Raw genomic sequence first — 19,754 nt, 5'->3', positions numbered from 1 at the left:
CGTAATTAGCTTGAAGATTTCGCACAGTGCCCGCTTTGATGGCGCTCTTATCCGCCGCTGGAACCCGTTTAGCCTAATTAACGGGTAATCAGGTTTCAGGCAGCGCTTTGAAATAGAAGCGAATGGCCAAGACCTCGCACCATTTGGCTACCGACTCTGCAGCGATGAGCATCAGATTTAGTGTGAATGGCTTCCCCTACGAGGTGCAGGCTGGGGACTACGCCCCGGACCTCACCCTGAACGCATTCCTGCGCCAGCATCTCCACCTGACGGCCACCAAGTACATGTGCCTGGAGGGCGGCTGCGGCTCCTGTGTGTGTGTCATCCGACGACGTCATCCGGCCACAGACGAGGCGCAGTCGAGAGCAGCCAACTCTGTAAGTACTGTAGACAGGGATTGGTTTTCCCTTGGCTACTAATAAAACTTTATTTCAAGTGCCTGACGCTGCTCAACACCTGCGATGATGTGGATATCATAACGGACGAGGGATTGGGCAACCAACTGAGCGGCTACCATCCCATCCAGAAGCGTCTGGCCCAGCTGAATGGCACCCAGTGCGGGTACTGCTCCCCGGGATTCGTGATGAACATGTACGGGCTGCTGGAGCAGCATCGGGGGCAGGTGAGCATGGCCCAAGTGGAGGACGCCTTCGGTGGCAATATTTGCCGCTGCACCGGCTATCGCCCCATACTGGATACCATGAAATCCTTTGCGGTGGACAGCGACATTGCAGTGCCTGCAGAGTGTGTGGACATTGAGGACTCATTCGAGCTGCTGTGCCCCCGAACGGGACAGTCCTGCCGGGACAGCTGCTCCAGACCGGCGCGCAGTCAGGACAATGGTGTCGCCCAATGGTATTGGCCCAAGACGCTGACGGAGCTCTTCTCAGCCCTCAGCCAGGTGGCGAGTGGAGAGCTCTACTTCCTGGTGGGCGGCAACACGGCTCACGGGGTCTACCGGCGGCCCAGGGGCATACGCCACTACATCGACGTTAATGCGGTGCCAGAGCTGAAGCAGCACAGCCTCGAAACGGATCATATTCTGCTCGGCGGCAATGTCACCCTCACCGATGCCATGGAATTGTTTCTCATCGCCGCCAAGCGGCCGGGATTCGAGTATTGCGCACAGTTGTGGCAGCACTTCAACCTGATTGCCAATGTCCCAGTGCGAAACGTGAGTAGATAGCGGGCCATAAATCCACAAAACTCGTTTCGTCGGTGACCAAATAAGTAGATAAATTCAACAAATTAGTGGGTGCAACTTGTGGATACTCTTACTCTTCTTCTAAGAAGAGAGTTCCCATTCCACAACTAACAAATTGCTTCTCTTTTCGCATAGACACTGCTCTGTGTTAGGGAATATCTTTAAACTCATTTAACTTTCACAAGCTTATGTCGCAGAGATAAATCAAAGATAAATCAAAGCTACACTGAAGAAAAACATCTATTTATACCACATATAACGTGTTTTACAGAATGGAACATTGGCTGGAAATATCACCATCAAGAAGGAGCATCCCGAATTCCCCTCGGATGTGTTCATCACCTTTGAGGCATTGGATGTCAATGTTTTGGTCTACGATAATCCCAGTAGCCAGCGGGTTATGAGCCTCCTGACTTATCTGAGCGATGCCACACCTAAACTGGTCATCGGGGGTTTTATATTGAGGGCCTATCCCAAGGATAGATATCTTTTCAACTCCTACAAGGTGAGGTTTGAAATTCCCTGAACGATCTCCTATTAATTCTGTATATTCTAACAGATCCTGCCTAGAGCGCAGAATGTTCATGCCTATGTCAATGCGGGACTCCTTATCGAATGGCAGGACCTACAGCGGCATATTGTGCGGTCGGCTCGCATTTGCTTTGGCAACATTCGACCCGACTACGTGCACGATCAGCCAATGGAGCTGCTCCTGCCAGGCAGAGATCTCTACGATCCGGCCACAGTCACTCAGATATTTGAGCAGCTGCAAGGCAGCCTCCAGGCCGAGGAGAGGCCGCCAGAGGCATCGCCCGAGTATCGTCAGATGTTGGCCTGTGGGCTCCTCTATAAATTCCTGCTGGGCTCCGCTCCCAGGGATCTGGTAAGGGAAAATTATCGCAGCGGAGGTCTACTGCTGGAGCGTGCTCTGTCCTCGGGCAGTCAAACATTCGAGACGATCAAAAAGAACTATCCAGTCACACAGGCGGTACAGAAGCTGGAAGGTGAGTACCATCTTGAGAGGAGTGCAATCAGATGCTGAGTTTTTTTCGATCTTTGCAGGTCTCATTCAGTGCTCGGGCGAGGCCACGTATATGAACGATCTCTTGACCACTTCGAATGCCGTCTATTGTGCCTTTGTCACGGCCAAGCGAGTGGGAGCCACAATCGAGCAGATTGATCCCTCGGCTGCCCTGCAGTGCCAGGGAGTTGTGGCCTTCTATGCGGCCAAGGATATACCGGGAGCGAATAACTTCGTGACGGTCACCCCGCTTACGCCTGAAGTGGATGAGATCTTTGCTGCTGGTCGGGTCAAGCACTATGACCAACCTCTGGGTGTGATTGCAGCCCTCTCGCAGGATACGGCTGTCTATGCAGCCACCCTGGTGCAGGTAACCTACGCCAACGATCAGCGGAAGATCTACACGAGCATCAACCAAGTGCTGGCAGCCAAGCTGGAGGATCGCATCGTCTGTCTAAAGAAGGACAGTGAGGAAAAAGAGGTACCGAATCCATCTCCTTTGGCGCCTGGCGATGTATTGGGTCGGGGTATTCTGCAACTGGAATCGCAGTACCACTTCACCATGGAGCCGCAGACAACGATTGTGGTGCCCATTGACAATATTCTGCAGGTGTGGTGCTCCACCCAGTGGATGGATGGCACTCAGGGAAGCATTGCCCACATGCTGAAGGTGAATGTGAACACAGTGCAGCTCCAGGTGCGACGTGTGGGAGGTGCCTATGGCGCAAAGGTCACGCGCTGCAATATTGTAGCCTGTGCCGCCGCCTTGGTGGCCTCTAAGCTGAACCGGCCCGCCAGATTTGTCCAGACCATCGAATCCATGATGGAGTGCAATGGCAAGCGATGGGCCTGTCGTTCGGATTACGAGTTCCGTGCACGTGCTAATGGATTGATCACCATGTTGACCAATAAATACTACGAGGATGCGGGCTGCAATCTCAACGAGAATGTGGTCGATTTTCTCACACTGCCGGCCCTCAGGAATGTCTACAACTTGACGAACTCCAACTACAAGACCTCGGGAAGTGCTATCCTAACAGATGCCCCCAGTTCCACATGGTGTCGGGCACCTGGAACTGCAGAGGGTGAGCCCTGCTTGACCTCCTTTCCTTCCTTAAAATAACTTTGGATTCCCTCTTGCCTCTCCAGCAATTGCCATGACGGAAACAGCTCTAGAGCACATCGCCTTCACTTGTCAGCTGGATCCTGCCGATGTCCGTCTGGTCAATCTCCGACCTGGTAGCAAGATGGTGCAACTCCTGCCCAGATTCCTGGCCACCTCAGAGTACCGCAAGCGACGGGAGCAGATCAACCTGTTCAACGCGCAGAATCGGTGGCGTAAACGCGGACTGGGACTGACTCTCATGGAGTTTCCGCTGAACACGACCGTTGGCTTCACGTATCCCACGACGGTGGCCATTTACCACGAGGATGGATCTGTGGTCATCACGCACGGTGGCATAGAGATTGGCCAGGGCATCAATACGAAGGCGGCGCAGGTGGCGGCCTTCGTACTAGGCGTGCCCCTGGAGCGCGTGAGCGTGGAGAGCAGCAACACGGTAAGCGGAGCCAATTCCATGATCACGGCCAACTCTATGAGCAGCGAAATGATTGGACTGGCCGTGCGCAAGGCGTGCGACACGCTGAACAAGCGTCTGGAGCCCGTAAAGAAAAAGCTGGGAAAAAAAGCAACCTGGTTGCAGATCCTACAGGCTGCCTACTTGCAGTCCGTTATTCTCATAGCCAGCGACTCTTATAAACTGGGAGATATTCCCAGCTACAGCATCTTCGGGCTGAGTCTCAGCGAACTGGAGCTGGACATACTCACTGGCAACCACTTGATTCGCCGCGTCGACATCCTGGAGGACGCCGGCGAGAGTCTCAGCCCCAACATCGATGTGGGCCAGGTGGAGGGCGCCTTTGTCATGGGCCTCGGCTACTATCTGACGGAGCTGCTGGTCTACGATCGCCAGACGGGCCGCATTCTCACCAATCGCACCTGGAACTACCATCCGCCTGGCGCCAAGGACATCCCCATCGATTTCCGCATAGAACTGCTCCAAAAGAACCCCAATCCGGTGGGTTTCATGCGCTCTAAGTCAACGGGTGAGCCAGCCCTCTGTCTCTCCGTGGGCGTACTCTTTGCCATGCAGCATGCCATCCAATCGGCCAGAACAGATGCGGGACTACCTCGAGAGTGGGTGCGCCTGGGCGCACCAACCACGCCAGAGACTGTAGTTCTGAATGCGGGCCACCAAGTGCAGAGCTTTGCCCTGAAGTGAGATGGGATATGGTTGGGTATCCTCCCATATTAACTGCTTATTAGATTTAAGTTGTTTGGGGAATTCAGTGAAATATATATTTGCTTACACAGTTATATCTCTCAGAACTTCTTTTGATTGAATGAGTGTTACACAAACAATCCAACAACAAATACAGTCTTTGGCGAAGAACAAAAGTCGGTCCCAAGAAAGCAAAAACAAAATACTTTGATGGAAGGAACGAAGGATACCCGATAAGAGAATGTAAGTATCAGTGTCCGTAAGACGAACCGTCGAACGAAAATTTAAATGGAATTTAATTTGAATTTGATTTTGTTGAATTTCAATTACGATCATATGGGTATACAAACGATCTCTTTCTACAAACAAAAACCCTTTCATAGCGATATACCTAAACATATGATTCCTCGGAATGTGAGTTATTAGAAGCCGAAAGCTTTCAATTATTTCCAGTTCTTTTGAAAGAAACCAAACCCGAAATAATAACGCATTTTGTTTAGAACCTTGAGGAAAAGTAGAATTTCCATTACGATCATATGGGTATACAAACGATCTCTTTCTATAAACAAAAACCCTTTCATAGCGATATACCTACACATATGATTCCTTGGAATGTGAGTTATTGGAAGCCGAGAGCTTTCAACTCTTCCCAGTTCTTTGAAAAGAAACCAAACCCGAAACGATACCGCATTTTGTTTAGAAAACCGAGCAAAACAGAAAATTCTAAACAAACATTTGGCTGATAAAGCTTTATACTCATAGGTTTACCAGAGAGTGCGAGAGTTGTTCAGAGAGCGGGAGATAACGATTCAGTTTATAATTTGTAGAAGTTCTCTCCTCTCGATCGAATAGTAGTTAGAAGCCAGACAGAGCCGGAGCGTGGAAGCAGGTTGAACTTGAAAGCGTGAGCACATTTTGGGGCTCCCTCCGCGGCCACTCAATAAATACGCAATTCCACCGGCCCTAGGGTACAGTATCTCGGGGATCGGCGTCGAAAACACACGGAACTTGCCATCCAGCAACGCTTGCTTCATATTGTGAAATAAATAGTTTCTAGAACAGGTGGACGACAACTGAATGCGAGAAAGCCTGCAATTAATTTCACAATATACCACGGCACCCCCTTTCAAGTGATTCGAGGGATTATATAAGACACAGATAATGGCTGGAAGCATTACAATCAACGGCACTAGCTATGAAGGTGAGTATGTGGGTAGTTAATTGATGTATTGAGTGCTTGATAGAAGTGTCATCAAAAAGATAAATATGAAACGACCAGTGAGAACACAATGTTTCAGTATCCTACTCATGTTTTTGTTGTTTTTCGTGTATTACAACCCACTCAAAATGGAATATTTTCTATGAGAACTTGTATAGAACTTTGGAGACAGCAATGGGTGGCATAACGACCATAATTTGAGCTATTTTTATACCCGATACTCAAAATGAGTATTGGGGTATATTAGATTTGTGGTAAAAGCGGATGTGTGTAACGTCCAGAAGGAATCGTTTCCGACCCCATAAAGTATATATATTCTTGATCAGCATCAATAGCCGAGTCGATTGAGCCCTGTCTGTCTGTCCGTCTGTCCGTCCGTCCGTCTGTCCGTCCCCTTCAGCGCCTAGTGCTCAAAGACTATAAGAGCTAGAGCAACGATGTTTTGGATCCAGACTTCTGTGATATGTCACTGCTACAAAAATATTTCAAAACTTCGCCCCGCCCACTTCCGCCCCCACAAAGGACGAAAATCTGTGGCATCCACAATTTTAAAGATGTGAAAAAACCAAAAACGTAGAATTGTAGAGAATGACCATATCTTTAAGACTGTAGAATCTGAATTGGATCGTATAATTATTATAGCCAGCATCAAGAAAACAATTTCATTTTTTCTCGCCCTTTCTCTCTCTAACACACACGTAGCATAGGCGGCTTTGCTTAGAGTAAAACATTAGCGCCTAGATCTCAGAGACTACAAAAGCTAGAGCAACCAAATTTGGTATCCACACTCCTAATATATCGGACCGAGACGAGTTTGTTTCAAAATTTCGCCACACCCCCTTCCGCCCCCGCAAAGGACGAAAATCTGGGGATATTCAAAAATCTCAGAGACTATTAAGGCTAGAGTAACCAAATTTGGTATCCGCACTCCTGTTAGATCTTACTATAAAACGTGTATCTCAAAATTTCGCCCCACCCCCTTCCGCCCACACAAAGGACGAAAATCTGTTGCATCCACAATATTGCACATTCGAGAAAGCTAAAAACGCAGAATCATAGATAATGACCATATCTATCAGATTGCTGAATCTGAATCAGATCGGATCATTTTTGTAGCCAAAAGCAAGAAATCAATTTGCAGTGGCCACGCAGCGCCCGACGTCACGCCCAGACTGATTTTCTGTCTCTCTCGCACGCACTCTTTGTCGTGTGGTTCAATATTAGCTGCGTCTGCCGCAGGAGAGCCATACTGACATAGTATCGGGTATAACTGTAGAGTTGCGGTGTCCGCAGCAACTCACAACGTTCCCCCTCGTTTACGTTGTATTTATTATATCGTTAAGGTAGTTATCATGAAAATATTTTCATGATTTTTGTATACTCATTTGTGAGGTAAACTTTTTAGATAATTATAAAATATAGGTCTCATATAATTTTCAAGGTCTATGTGAGATTTGCTGTTAATTTTCATGAACTGGTTTACCGTGTCGAAAATCTTTATCATCATTCTTTTCCAGAAGATGTGTCTTAATATTATAGTTGGTAGTAGTCCTATAAAAGTTCACCTAATTATAGACGGTTTTGACATGTTGGAGTGGTTTAGATAGATTAGATAAATTCCGGCTAATCTAAAACAATATTTTCTCTCCCGCAGTTAATCTGGCTGCCCTGCCTGCGGACATCTCGCTCAACACTTTCATCCGAGAGAATGCCGGTCTGACGGGCACAAAGTTCATGTGCCAGGAAGGCGGATGCGGTGTCTGCGTGTGCACGCTGACCGGCATCCACCCGGAAACGGGGGAGGTGCGCACTTGGGGCGTAAACTCGTGCCTCACGATGCTGAACACCTGCCTGGGACTGGAGGTGACCACAACGGAGGGTCTGGGCAACAAGCGGGTGGGCTACCACGCCATCCAGGAGCGGCTGGCCAAGATGAACGGCACCCAGTGCGGCTACTGCTCGCCGGGCATCGTGATGAACATGTACGGGCTGCTCAAGTCGAAGGGGGGTCGCGTGACCATGGCGGAGGTGGAGAACTCCTTCGGAGGCAACATCTGTCGCTGCACTGGATACCGCCCCATCCTGGATGCCATGAAGTCCTTTGCGGTGGACAGCGACATTGCGGTGCCCGCGGAGTGTGCGGACATCGAGGATCTGGGCACAAAGCAGTGCCCCAAGACGGGCGAGCTATGCGCCGGCACCTGCAAGAAGCAGTCGCCCAAGGGCAGTCAGGTCTACCTGGACGGCAGCCGCTGGAGCTGGCCGGAGAGCCTGAGCCAGCTATTTGAGGTCCTGCAGAGCGCTGTCAAAGAGAAGCTGCCCGTCATGCTGGTGGCCGGCAACACGGCTCACGGGGTGTACAGGCGCAGTGCGGACATCAAGGCGTTCATCGATGTCGGGGCCTTGGCAGACCTCAAGGAACACAAGCTGGCAGTTGATTCCTCCTCCCTTACGCTTGGGGGAAACCTGAGCCTCACAGAAACCATGGACATTTGCCGCCAGCTGGAGAAGACCCGTGGCTTCGAGTACTTGTCGCAGGTGTGGCAACATCTCGATTGGATTGCCAACGTTCCCGTGCGCAATGTAAGTCGACAATTGTCATGTTATCTGCCTGATAAGATGTAAGCTGGTTCTCCAACCACTCGAATTATCTTATCATGGGCATTGGCATGGGTCACCTAATTCGACTCTCATGCTGTTTTCCATCAATTTGCTTTGCATTAACCCAGGCCGGCACCTTGGCGGGCAATCTGGCTATCAAGCATGCGCACCCAGAGTTCCCCTCGGACGTGTTCATTGTCCTCGAGGCCCTGGACGCACAGGTGATTGTCCAGGAGTCGGTGGCTAAACAGGCAACTGTGAGCCTCGCCAGCTATCTGAAGACGCCGATGGAGGGCAAGATCATACGAGGATTTGTGCTGCCCGCTTACCCCAAGGATCGTTTCCTGTTTGACTCCTACAAGGTGAGATCTATCACGGATCTATCTTCAATGCTTTGAATCTCAACCTTTTTCCTACCCTTAGATCATGCCTCGTGCCCAGAATGCCCATGCCTATGTCAATGCCGCTTTTCTCCTCGAGTTGGACAACGTCTCCAAAGTGAAGACCGCTCGCATTTGCTTTGGCGGCATCAACCCGGAGTTTGTCCATGCCACTGCCATTGAGAAACTGCTTTTGGGACGCAATCCCTATGAAAATGGACTGGTGGAGAAGGCCTTTGGCCAACTATCGACTCTTCTGCAACCTGATGAGGTGCTGCCCGATGCCTCACCCGTGTACCGACGCAAGCTTGCCTGTGGCCTCTTCTACAAGTTCCTGCTGAAGACCGCCGCCCAGAGGAAACAGGGAGTTGGCAGTCGCTTCGCTCTGGGCGGATCCTTGCTGCAGCGCCCGGTGTCGAGTGGAAAGCAGAACTTCGAGACCTTCCAGGAACACTATCCGGTGACCAAGGCCACGGAGAAGCACGAGGGCCTCATCCAGTGCTCCGGCGAAGCAACCTACGCCAACGATCTTCCCACTCAACACAATCAGGTGTGGGCGGCCTTTGTCACAGCAAAGAAAGTGGGTGCTAAGGTCACGATGGTGGATCCCCAGCCAGCGCTGGCTCTGCCCGGAGTGGTGGCCTATTTGGATGCCAAGGACATACCGGGACCTAACTACATTGGACCTAAGACCCGTGACCAGTTTTTCTTTGCTCAAGACGAGGAGCTTTTTGCCACTGGCGAGATCAAATTCTACAACCAGCCCGTCGGCATAATCGTTGCCAATACCAACGCCCTGGCTCATCGCGCCGCAGTATTGGTGAAGTTGAGCTACAAAGGAGGTGCCAAGGAAGTGCTACCCAGTCTGAAGCATGTGCTGGACAAGGTGGGAGCCTCATCTAGCGAGCGCTTGGAGCAAAAGGTCAAGTCAACTCTGGACAACCTCGACTTGGAGGGGGAGCACTTTGATCTGAGCTCCTCCGGTCAGCTGGACATGGGTCTGCAGTACCACTACTACATGGAGCCGCAGACTACGGTAGCAGTGCCCTTCGAGGGCGGCCTGCAGGTGTATGTAGCCACCCAGTGGATGGATCTTTCGCAGGACGTCATCGCCAACATCCTTAAACTGAAAGCCAACGAGGTGCAGGTAAAGACTCGCCGTATCGGAGGCGGATACGGAGGAAAGGCCACCCGCTGCAACCTCGCCGCTGCGGCCGCTTCTGTCGCTGCGAACAAGCTCAATCGTCCCGTGCGCATGGTCCAGTCGCTCGAGTCAATCATGACTACCATAGGCAAACGGTGGGCCTTCCATTGTGACTATGACTTCTTCGTTCAGAAGTCCGGCAAGATCGTGGGTATCGTCAGTCGCTTCTTCGAGGATGCAGGCTACTTGTCGAACGAGTCCCCCATGGGGCACGTGGTAATGCTGTCCAAGAACTGCTACGAATTCAGCGATAACTTCAAGTTGGATGGTTTCCTTGTCTACACGGACGCTCCCAGCAACACTCCGTGTCGGGCTCCTGGGTCCGTGGAAGGCATTGCCATGATAGAAAATATCATCGAGCACATCGCCTTCGAGACGGGGCAGGATCCTGCAGACGTGCGATATGCCAACATGCTGCCCGCCCACAAAATGGGAGAAATGATGCCTGGATTCCTAAAGAGCACCCTTTATAAGGATCGTCGTTCGGATATTATTGCCTACAACAAAGAGAATCGGTGGCGCAAGCGTGGATTGGGTCTGTGCATCATGGAGTACCAGATCGGGTACTTCGGACAGTACCCGGCGACGGTAGCTATCTATCACAGCGATGGCACTGTGGTTGTTTCCCACGGAGGCATAGAAATGGGACAAGGTGAGTGTTGCAGATCCATTAAACTGTTCCGTTTCTTAAGACTGATGTGATCCATTCCAGGCATGAACACCAAGATATCCCAGGTGGTGGCCCATACTCTGGGCATTCCCATGGAACAGGTGCGCATTGAAGCCAGCGACACTATCAATGGAGCGAACTCAATGGTCACTGGAGGTGCCGTTGGCAGCGAGACCCTCTGCTATGCCGTGCGCAAGGCCTGCGAGACACTGAATTCTCGTCTGGAACCGGTCAAGGAGGAGCTGAAGCCCTCCGACTGGCAGCAGCTGATCAACGAAGCGTACAACCGGAAGATCAATCTCATTGCCAGCGACCAGTGCAAGCAGGGTGACATGGACCCGTACTCGGTTTGCGGGCTCTGTCTAACGGAGGTGGAGTTTGATGTGCTCACGGGCAACTATCTGGTCAACCGGGTGGATCTCCTGGAGGACACGGGCGAGAGTCTGAATCCCAATGTGGACATCGGCCAGATCGAAGGCGCCTTCATGATGGGCCTTGGCTACTGGACTAGCGAGCAGATTGTAGTGGATAATCAGACCGGCGAATGCCTCACGAACCGCACCTGGACGTACAAGCCTCCGGGCGCCAAGGACATTCCCGTGGATCTTCGCATTGAGCTGCTGCCTAAGAGCCCCAACAAAGCGGGCTTTATGAGGTCAAAAGGTGAGCTTATAAGCACATGTTCCTTTTGAAATCCAAGTAAGTAAAATTTCTCGTTTTTCAGCTACCGGTGAACCCGCCATCTGCTTGTCTATCGCGGTGGCCTTTGCCCTGCAGCAAGCCCTGCAATCGGCCCGCGATGATGCCGGCGTTCCCAAGGCATGGGTCACCCTTAATGCCCCAATGACGCCCGAGTTTCTGGTTCTCCATGCCGGCACCGAGCCCAGCCAGTTCAAGCTGAACTAAGTGGTTGAGGAAGAGAAGAAGTAGAGCCAGGAGATCTCCTCCTCGGCGGACGGAGCGTGAGACGCGGCACGTGGCCTGCGGAAGCGATGGGAATGCTTCGATAAGCATGCCAAGATAACCCCCCTATACATATACACCACTTAACCCAGAGGAGCAGACCTTGTATTGTATACACAATAAATTAAAAACATATCCAACGCTTAATCCAAATGACATTCATTGCGAGCGTCCGAACAACGCCGCCGGCCTGGGTCAACAATGGAATGGCATGGAGTGTTGACCTCAGCCATAGCTCTGGTAAGATACATTCGCCGCCTCAAACTCTTCATTGCTGGACACTGCGCCAAGGGACCTGGTGCAAGCACGCAATCGCAGCTAGTTAGCAAAGTCTAATGTCATACGGCTATAACATGTAAACATTTGGACATTTAAAAACATAGAAAAGGAGAGAACCACCACCGCTAATTTCTTATTCTAATTTTCATTCTTATACTTAGTTTCGTTTTAGTTTTAGTTTTACACCTAAAGAATTTTAAAATAGTTTATGTTTCCATTTTATACCCGATACTCAAAATGAGTATTGGGGTATATTAGATTTGTGGTGAAAATGGATGTGTGTAACGTCCAGAAGGAATCGTTTCCGACCCCATAAAGTATATATATTCTTGATCAGCATCAATAGCCGAGTCGATTGAGCCCTGTCTGTCTGTCTGTCTGTCCGTCTGTCCGTCTGTCCGTCTGTCCGTCCGTCCGTCTGTCCGTCCCTATCAGCGCCTAGTGCTCAAAGACAATAAGAGCTAGAGCAACGATGTTTTGGATCCAGACTTCTGTGATTTGTCACTGCTACAAAAATATTTCAAAACTTTGCCCCGCCCACTTCCGCTCCCACAAAGGGCGAAAATCTGTGGCATCCACAAATTCAGAGATACGAGAAAACTGAAAACGCAGAATCGTAGAGGATAACTATATCTTCTAGAGTGCAAAATCTGAACCAGATCGTATAATTATTATAGCCAAAATCAAGAAAACAATTTCATTCTTTCTCGCTCTGTCTCTCTCTAACACACAGGTTTCATGGTCGGTTTTGCCTATTGCAAAATATGAGTTCAAGGATCTCAGAACCTATAAGAGCCAGAGCAGCCAAATTTGGTATCCACACTCGTGTGATATCGGACCTTGACCGTTTTGTGTCAAAATTTCGCCACACCCCCTTCCGCCCCCGCAAAGGACGAAAATCTGGGGCATCCACAAATCTCAGAGATTATTAAGGCTAGAGTAACCAAATTTGGTATCCACACTTCTGTTAGATCTCACTATAGAACGTATATCTCAAAATTTCGCCCCACCCCCTTCCGCCCACACAAAGGACGAAAATCTGTTGCATCCACAATATTGCACATTCGAAAAAACTAAAAACGCAGAATCATAGATAATGACCATATCTATCAGATTGCTGAATCTGGATCAGATCGGATCATTTTTGTAGCCAAAAGCAACAAATCAATTTGCAGTGGCTACGCAGCGCCCGACGTCACGCTCAGACTGATTTTCTGTCTCTCTCGCACGCACTCTTTGTCGTGTCGTTTAATATTAGCTGCGTCTGCCGCAGGAGAGCCATACTGACATAGTATCGGGTATAACTGTAGAGTTGCGGTGTCCGCAGCAACTCACAACGTTCCCCCTCGTTTTATTTCGCTACATCTGTCTCTTACTTTTCTCACACCAACACCAGCCGTTATATCATATCTCGTGTGTGAGAGAGAGAAAACGAGAGAATGAGTAAGCGTGTGAAAGGGTCAAAATCAAAGTCATGACTCGTCATGACAAAGTCCTAAAGGAATCGATGACATCCAAAAAAGTCATCTATTATTCTTGCCTAAGGGCTCGCGCACACTATAGCTGAAAGCGGAGCTGAAATCGGAGCTGATAGCTGATTTATAAGCTCTGAAAAAACAAACACACTGCACCGGTGCAAGTGCGCACATTGCAGACTGAGCTGAGCTGAAAGCTGAAAAAGCTCGCTGAAATCAGCTCAGCTTAGTTTGATCGATCAAGCATGTTTGTTTTTTCAGCAAGCTGATTGCTGATTTTGTTCAAGTGTATTGGCTCAAAAGTGATCGTAAATGGGCTGCGAAACATTGTTAAGCGAAATTATGGTTAACCCAGCGCTGGGAAATAAGCGGGATTATTAAAAATATTTGAATAATAGTTTTATTTCTATAATTTCAGGAAGGCGATAAATTGGGCAAACAAGTTTTATTATTACCATTTTCATATGTCAATAATAAATATAATATACTATGTCCCCAAGTACAGTAAACGCTCGAAAGACATCACAATGTTTATTATTATACAAAATAAATAATAATTGAAAAATGTAATATTAATTCTCAGTGGCTTTTAGCTTTCAGCAATCAGATCAGCCGACAATGTACGCACCTGCAAGCTGATTCTGCCTGAAAAAAGCTCTCAGATCAGCTGAGCTTTCAGCTCCGATTTCAGCGCCGATTTCAGCTCCGCTTTCAGCTATAGTGTGCGCGAGCCCTAAGAATTCATTCCTCTCCTGTGCTATTGGGAGCTATCTTCCAGTTGCCTACCTTGGCTGCCTTCCAGTTCCAGGGCGTTGTGGCTTTCTACGCTGCCAATTATATACCTGAATCATTGCATATATTATAAATCTAAAGCTCTCGACGCTTTCAGGTATTTTAGAAGTGTTCCGCATTTTGTTTAGAATCCCGAGCAAAACAAAAACTGCTAAGCCAACAGCTGGTAATGATTTATAAGTTTACCCGTAAAGAGAGAATAAATATATACTTTGATAATGAGAGAGAGAGAGAGTGGATGAGAGATCGTGCGATAACGATTCATTATAAATCTAGGTACATATATGTATGTATGTATTGTAGAATTTAGAGAGACCCACACGAGAGCTCTCCTCTCGATCGAATAGTAGTTAGAAGCCAGTGCCTCTGCGGGAGCAAGTTAAACTTTGGCTCGCGAGAACGTTTTGGGGCTCGGCAATAAAAGCTCGATTTCAGCCACCCTAACCCACAGTTGACCGGAGATTAGCGTGGACAACACACGCAACTTTCTTCGAAAACAGCGAACGGCAATTAAACTCGAGAAAGACTTCAATTGATTTCAAGACAACAATCGTGGCCCCTTTCAAGTGATTATATAAAACACAGATAATGGTGCACAGCATTACAATCAACGGCACCAGATATGAAGGTGAGTATGTGAGTTAATTTATTTATTAATTGCTTACAAAATTTGAAGAGCTTTAGCAATGGGAACTCTACGCACTGACGTGTTCTTAACAAGATGAATGAAAAGTTTGATACACCAATAGAGTGTGACATGCAAAACAGTACGCAAAAACTGTATTCCGATTTTTGTTTAATAATTACATGGCTTGAGCATACAACTAGTTAAACATATTTGATACCCATGGTCCGATATCACTTCGAGATCCACTTCGAGTATATAGTTTCTCGTTTAAATGTGTACCTAATTTAAGAAATGTTTGGCATGTTGGAGCAGTTTATAACTGTAGATTAGATAAACAAAATCTGATGCAATATTTTCTCTCCCGCAGTTAATCTGGCTGCCCTGCCTGCGGACATCTCGCTCAACACTTTCATCCGAGAGAATGCCGGTCTGACGGGCACAAAGTTCATGTGCCAGGAAGGCGGATGCGGTGTCTGCGTGTGCACGCTGACCGGCATCCACCCGGAAACGGGGGAGGTGCGCACTTGGGGCGTAAACTCGTGCCTCACGATGCTGAACACCTGCCTGGGACTGGAGGTGACCACAACGGAGGGTCTGGGCAACAAGCGGGTGGGCTACCACGCCATCCAGGAGCGGCTGGCCAAGATGAACGGCACCCAGTGCGGCTACTGCTCGCCGGGCATCGTGATGAACATGTACGGGCTGCTCAAGTCGAAGGGGGGTCGCGTGACCATGGCGGAGGTGGAGAACTCCTTCGGAGGCAACATCTGTCGCTGCACTGGATACCGCCCCATCCTGGATGCCATGAAGTCCTTTGCGGTGGACAGCGACATTGCGGTGCCCGCGGAGTGTGCGGACATCGAGGATCTGGGCACAAAGCAGTGCCCCAAGACGGGCGAGCTATGCGCCGGCACCTGCAAGAAGCAGTCGCCCAAGGGCAGTCAGGTCTACCTGGACGGCAGCCGCTGGAGCTGGCCGGAGAGCCTGAGCCAGCTATTTGAGGTCCTGCAGAGCGCTGTCAAAGAGAAGCTGCCCGTCATGCTGGTGGCCGGCAACACGGCTCACGGGGTGTACAGGCGCAGTGCGGACATCAAGGCGTTCATCGATGTCGGGGCCTTGGCAGACCTCAAGGAACACAAGCTGGCTGTTGATTCCTCCTCCCTTACGCTTGGGGGAAACCTGAGCCTCACAGAAACCATGGACATTTGCCGCCAGCTGGAGAAGACCCGTGGCTTCGAGTACTTGTCGCAGGTGTGGCAACATCTCGATTGGATTGCCAACGTTCCCGTGCGCAATGTAAGTCGACAATTGTCATGTTATCTGCCTGATAAGATGTAAGCTGGTTCTCCAACCACTCGAATTATCTTATCATGGGCATTGGCATGGGTCACCTAATTCGACTCTCATGCTGTTTTCCATCAATTTGCTTTGCATTAACCCAGGCCGGCACCTTGGCGGGCAATCTGGCTATCAAGCATGCGCACCCAGAGTTCCCCTCGGACGTGTTCATTGTCCTCGAGGCCCTGGACGCACAGGTGATTGTCCAGGAGTCGGTGGCTAAACAGGCAACTGTGAGCCTCGCCAGCTATCTGAAGACGCCGATGGAGGGCAAGATCATACGAGGATTTGTGCTGCCCGCTTACCCCAAGGATCGTTTCCTGTTTGACTCCTACAAGGTGAGATCTATCACGGATCTATCTTCAATGCTTTGAATCTCAACCTTTTTCCTACCCTTAGATCATGCCTCGTGCCCAGAATGCCCATGCCTATGTCAATGCCGCTTTTCTCCTCGAGTTGGACAACGTCTCCAAAGTGAAGACCGCTCGCATTTGCTTTGGCGGCATCAACCCGGAGTTTGTCCATGCCACTGCCATTGAGAAACTGCTTTTGGGACGCAATCCCTATGAAAATGGACTGGTGGAGAAGGCCTTTGGCCAACTATCGATTCTTCTGCAACCTGATGAGGTGCTGCCCGATGCCTCACCCGTGTACCGACGCAAGCTTGCCTGTGGCCTCTTCTACAAGTTCCTGCTGAAGACCGCCGCCCAGAGGAAACAGGGAGTTGGCAGTCGCTTCGCTCTGGGCGGATCCTTGCTGCAGCGCCCGGTGTCGAGTGGAAAGCAGAACTTCGAGACCTTCCAGGAACACTATCCGGTGACCAAGGCCACGGAGAAGCACGAGGGCCTCATCCAGTGCTCCGGCGAAGCAACCTTCGCTAACGATCTTCCCACGCAGCAAAGTCAGCTATGGGCGGCTTTCGTTCACGCTAAAAAAGTGGGTGCGAAGGTCACGAAGGTGGATCCCCAGCCAGCGCTAGCTCTCCCCGGAGTGGTGGCCTATTTGGATGCCAAGGACATACCTGGACCTAACTACCTTGGTCCTAAGACACGCGAGCCTATGTTTTTTGCTCAAGACGAGGAGATATTCGCCACTGGCGAGATTAAATTCTATGACCAGCCCGTCGGCATAATCGTCGCCAATACCAACGCCCTGGCTCAGCGCGCTGCAGGATTGGTAAAGCTGAGCTACGAAGGAGGCGCCAAGGAAGTGCTTCCCACCCTGAAGGATGTGCTGAACAAGGTAGGAGCCTCATCCAGCGACCGTATCGAGCATAGGTACAGGTCAACGCTGGACACTCTCGACCTGGAGGGGGAGCACTTCGATCTGAGCTCCTCCGGTCAGCTGGACTTGGGCCTGCAGTACCACTACTTCATGGAGCCTCAAACCACGGTAGCAGTGCCCTTCGAGGGTGGCATGCAGGTGTATGTAGCCACCCAGTGGATGGATCTGTCGCAGGACATCATCGCCAATATACTCAAGCTCAAGGCTAACGAGGTGCAGGTTAAGACTCGCCGCATCGGAGGCGGATACGGAGGCAAGGCCACACGCTGCAACCTTGCCGCTGCGGCCGCTGCTGTTGCTGCCAACAAACTGAATCGTCCCGTGCGCCTGGTCCAGTCTCTGGAGTCCATTATGAGCACCCTGGGAAAGCGCTGGGCGTTCCACTGTGACTACGACTTCTTCGTTCAGAAGTCGGGCAAGATCGTGGGTATCGTCAGTCGCTTCTTCGAGGATGCCGGCTACCTATCGAACGAGTCCCACATGGGCCATGGAGTGGCGGTGTCTAAAAACTGCTACGAATTCAGCGATAACTACAAGTTGGATGGCTTCCTGGTCTACACGGACGCCCCCAGCAACACTCCGTGTCGTGCTCCTGGGTCATTGGAGGGCATTGCCATGATAGAAAATATCATCGAGCACATCGCCTTCGAGACGGGGCAGGATCCCGCGGATGTGCGATATGCCAATATTTTGCCCAACCACAAAATGGCAGAAATGATGCCTGGATTCCTAAAGAGCACCCTTTATAAGGATCGTCGCTCAGAGATTATTGCCTACAACAAAGAAAATCGGTGGCGCAAGCGAGGATTGGGTCTGGCTATAATGGAGTACCAGATGGGCTACTTTGGACAGTACCCCGCGACGGTAGCCATTTATCACAGCGATGGCACTGTGGTTGTTTCCCACGGAGGCATCGAAATGGGGCAAGGTGAGTGAGTATGCGACGATCAAAATTGCACTGTTCAAATTGAAAGTCGAAGGGATTGGAACACGCATGCTCTCTGAGCACCTGCTGGCGCTCAGATCTAGTAGTCGGATGGGTCCAAACTGGACAATGGGGATACCATCTATCAGGCCGGGATTCATGTTTTTGAAGTGTGCGCTCGTGAGTACCTACCCATTTGTCTTCTCGGACAGGGATATCTTATAGCGTACTGTCACCTAAGATATCACTTCAAGAAATATAAATTAGTAGATATTCTACATATTCTTCCACGTGGTTATAGTGCCACAAGACAATAACAACAAATCGCTCAAACGGTTCCTTAACTCAAATTTAATTTATTCTAGGCATGAATACCAAGATATCCCAAGTGGTGGCCCATTCTCTGGGCATTCCCATGCAAATGGTGCGCATTGAAGCCAGCGAAACCATCAATGGAGCCAACGCAATGGGTACCGGTGGCTCAGTGGGCAGTGAGTCCCTCTGCTATGCCGTGCGCAAGGCCTGCGCGACGTTAAATTCTCGCCTGGAGCCGGTCAAGGAGGAACTGAAGCCGTCCGACTGGCAGCAACTGATCAACGAGGCATATAACAGGAAGATCAACCTCATTGCCAACGACCATTACAAACAGGGCGACATGGAGAATTACGCGGTATGCGGCCTCTGCCTCACGGAGGTGGAGTTTGATGTGCTCACTGGCAACTATCTAGTCAGCCGCGTAGACCTCCTGGAAGATGCGGGTGAGAGTCTGAATCCCAATGTGGATATCGGGCAGATGGAAGGCGCGTTAATGATGGGCTTGGGCTACTGGACTAGCGAGCAGATTGTGGTAGACAAGCAGACCGGCGAGTGCCTCACGAACCGCACCTGGACATACAAGCCTCCGGGCGCTAAGGACATTCCCGTAGATCTGCGCATCAGAATGTTGCCCAAGAGCCCAAACAAAGTTGGGTTTATGAGGTCGAAAGGTGCGTTTATAAAATCACATCCTCTCTGAAATCCAAATAAATGAGAGTTATTATATTGCAGCAACCGGTGAACCCGCTATCTGTGTAGCCATCGCGGTGGCCTTTGCCCTTCAGCAAGCCCTGCAATCGGCCCGCGATGATGCCGGCGTGCCCAAGGCATGGGTCACCCTCAATGCCCCAATGACGCCCGAGTTTCTAGTTCTCCATGCCGGCACCAAGCCCAGCCAGTTCAAGCTGAACTAAGTGGTTGAGGAAGAGAAGAAGTAGAGCCAGGAGATCTCCTCCTCGGCGGACGGAGCGTGAGACGCGGCACGTGGCCTGCGGAAGCGATGGGAATGCTTCGATAAGCACGCCAAGATAACCCCCATATACATATACCCCACTTAACCTAGAGGAGCGGACCTTGTATTGTATGCACAATAAATTAAAAACTTATCCAACGCTTAATCCAAATGACATTCATTGCGAGCGTCCGAACAACGCCGCCGGCCTGGGTCAACAAT

At 50.1% G+C, this 19,754-nt stretch overlaps 3 protein-coding genes across 3 annotated transcripts; all 3 read left to right on the top strand.

Moving 5' to 3' along the window:
* The first annotated feature begins 20 nt into the window (after positions 1-20).
* On the top strand, positions 21-4,602 carry LOC108156958 (indole-3-acetaldehyde oxidase). Its single transcript, XM_017288736.2, has 6 exons — positions 21-377; positions 437-1,174; positions 1,476-1,709; positions 1,764-2,208; positions 2,267-3,310; positions 3,375-4,602. The coding sequence occupies exons 1-6, from the start codon at positions 123-125 to the stop codon at positions 4,505-4,507; spliced, it is 3,849 nt and encodes a 1,282-aa protein (XP_017144225.2). The 5' UTR covers positions 21-122; the 3' UTR covers positions 4,508-4,602.
* An 811-nt stretch (positions 4,603-5,413) lies between these two features.
* LOC108156882 (indole-3-acetaldehyde oxidase) lies at positions 5,414-11,691 on the top strand. Its single transcript, XM_017288616.2, has 6 exons — positions 5,414-5,708; positions 7,381-8,309; positions 8,456-8,689; positions 8,751-10,563; positions 10,624-11,244; positions 11,306-11,691. Exons 1-6 carry the CDS (start codon positions 5,669-5,671, stop codon positions 11,485-11,487), a joined length of 3,819 nt encoding a protein of 1,272 aa, XP_017144105.2. The 5' UTR covers positions 5,414-5,668; the 3' UTR covers positions 11,488-11,691.
* A 2,828-nt stretch (positions 11,692-14,519) lies between these two features.
* Positions 14,520-19,698, top strand: LOC108156883 (indole-3-acetaldehyde oxidase-like). Its single transcript, XM_033389007.1, has 6 exons — positions 14,520-14,718; positions 15,086-16,014; positions 16,161-16,394; positions 16,456-18,268; positions 18,631-19,251; positions 19,313-19,698. The coding sequence occupies exons 1-6, from the start codon at positions 14,679-14,681 to the stop codon at positions 19,492-19,494; spliced, it is 3,819 nt and encodes a 1,272-aa protein (XP_033244898.1). The 5' UTR covers positions 14,520-14,678; the 3' UTR covers positions 19,495-19,698.
* Positions 19,699-19,754: the final 56 nt, after the last annotated feature.

This window comes from Drosophila miranda, chromosome 2, assembly GCF_003369915.1.
Source record: "Drosophila miranda strain MSH22 chromosome 2, D.miranda_PacBio2.1, whole genome shotgun sequence".
Lineage (NCBI taxonomy): Eukaryota > Metazoa > Arthropoda > Insecta > Diptera > Drosophilidae > Drosophila > Drosophila miranda.
The sequence above is the reverse complement of the archived record's forward strand: the minus strand, read 5'-3'. Positions and strand labels throughout refer to the sequence as shown.

What these genes read in the sequence shown, in the direction of transcription:
- LOC108156958 (XM_017288736.2), top strand. Translation starts at nt 123, where the DNA reads ATGGCCAAGACCTCGCACCATTTGGCTACCGACTCTGCAGCGATGAGC. An exon ending in AGTCGAGAGCAGCCAACTCT is followed by an intron (nt 378 to 436) that starts GTAAGTACTGTA and finishes CTTTATTTCAAG; the next exon opens with TGCCTGACGCTGCTCAACAC. An exon ending in GGCGGTACAGAAGCTGGAAG is followed by an intron (nt 2,209 to 2,266) that starts GTGAGTACCATC and finishes CGATCTTTGCAG; the next exon opens with GTCTCATTCAGTGCTCGGGC.
- LOC108156882 (XM_017288616.2), top strand. Translation starts at nt 5,669, where the DNA reads ATGGCTGGAAGCATTACAATCAACGGCACTAGCTATGAAG. An exon ending in CCAACGTTCCCGTGCGCAAT is followed by an intron (nt 8,310 to 8,455) that starts GTAAGTCGACAA and finishes GCATTAACCCAG; the next exon opens with GCCGGCACCTTGGCGGGCAA. An exon ending in AGGCATAGAAATGGGACAAG is followed by an intron (nt 10,564 to 10,623) that starts GTGAGTGTTGCA and finishes GATCCATTCCAG; the next exon opens with GCATGAACACCAAGATATCC.
- LOC108156883 (XM_033389007.1), top strand. Translation starts at nt 14,679, where the DNA reads ATGGTGCACAGCATTACAATCAACGGCACCAGATATGAAG. An exon ending in TCCTGTTTGACTCCTACAAG is followed by an intron (nt 16,395 to 16,455) that starts GTGAGATCTATC and finishes TCCTACCCTTAG; the next exon opens with ATCATGCCTCGTGCCCAGAA. An exon ending in TGGGTTTATGAGGTCGAAAG is followed by an intron (nt 19,252 to 19,312) that starts GTGCGTTTATAA and finishes ATTATATTGCAG; the next exon opens with CAACCGGTGAACCCGCTATC.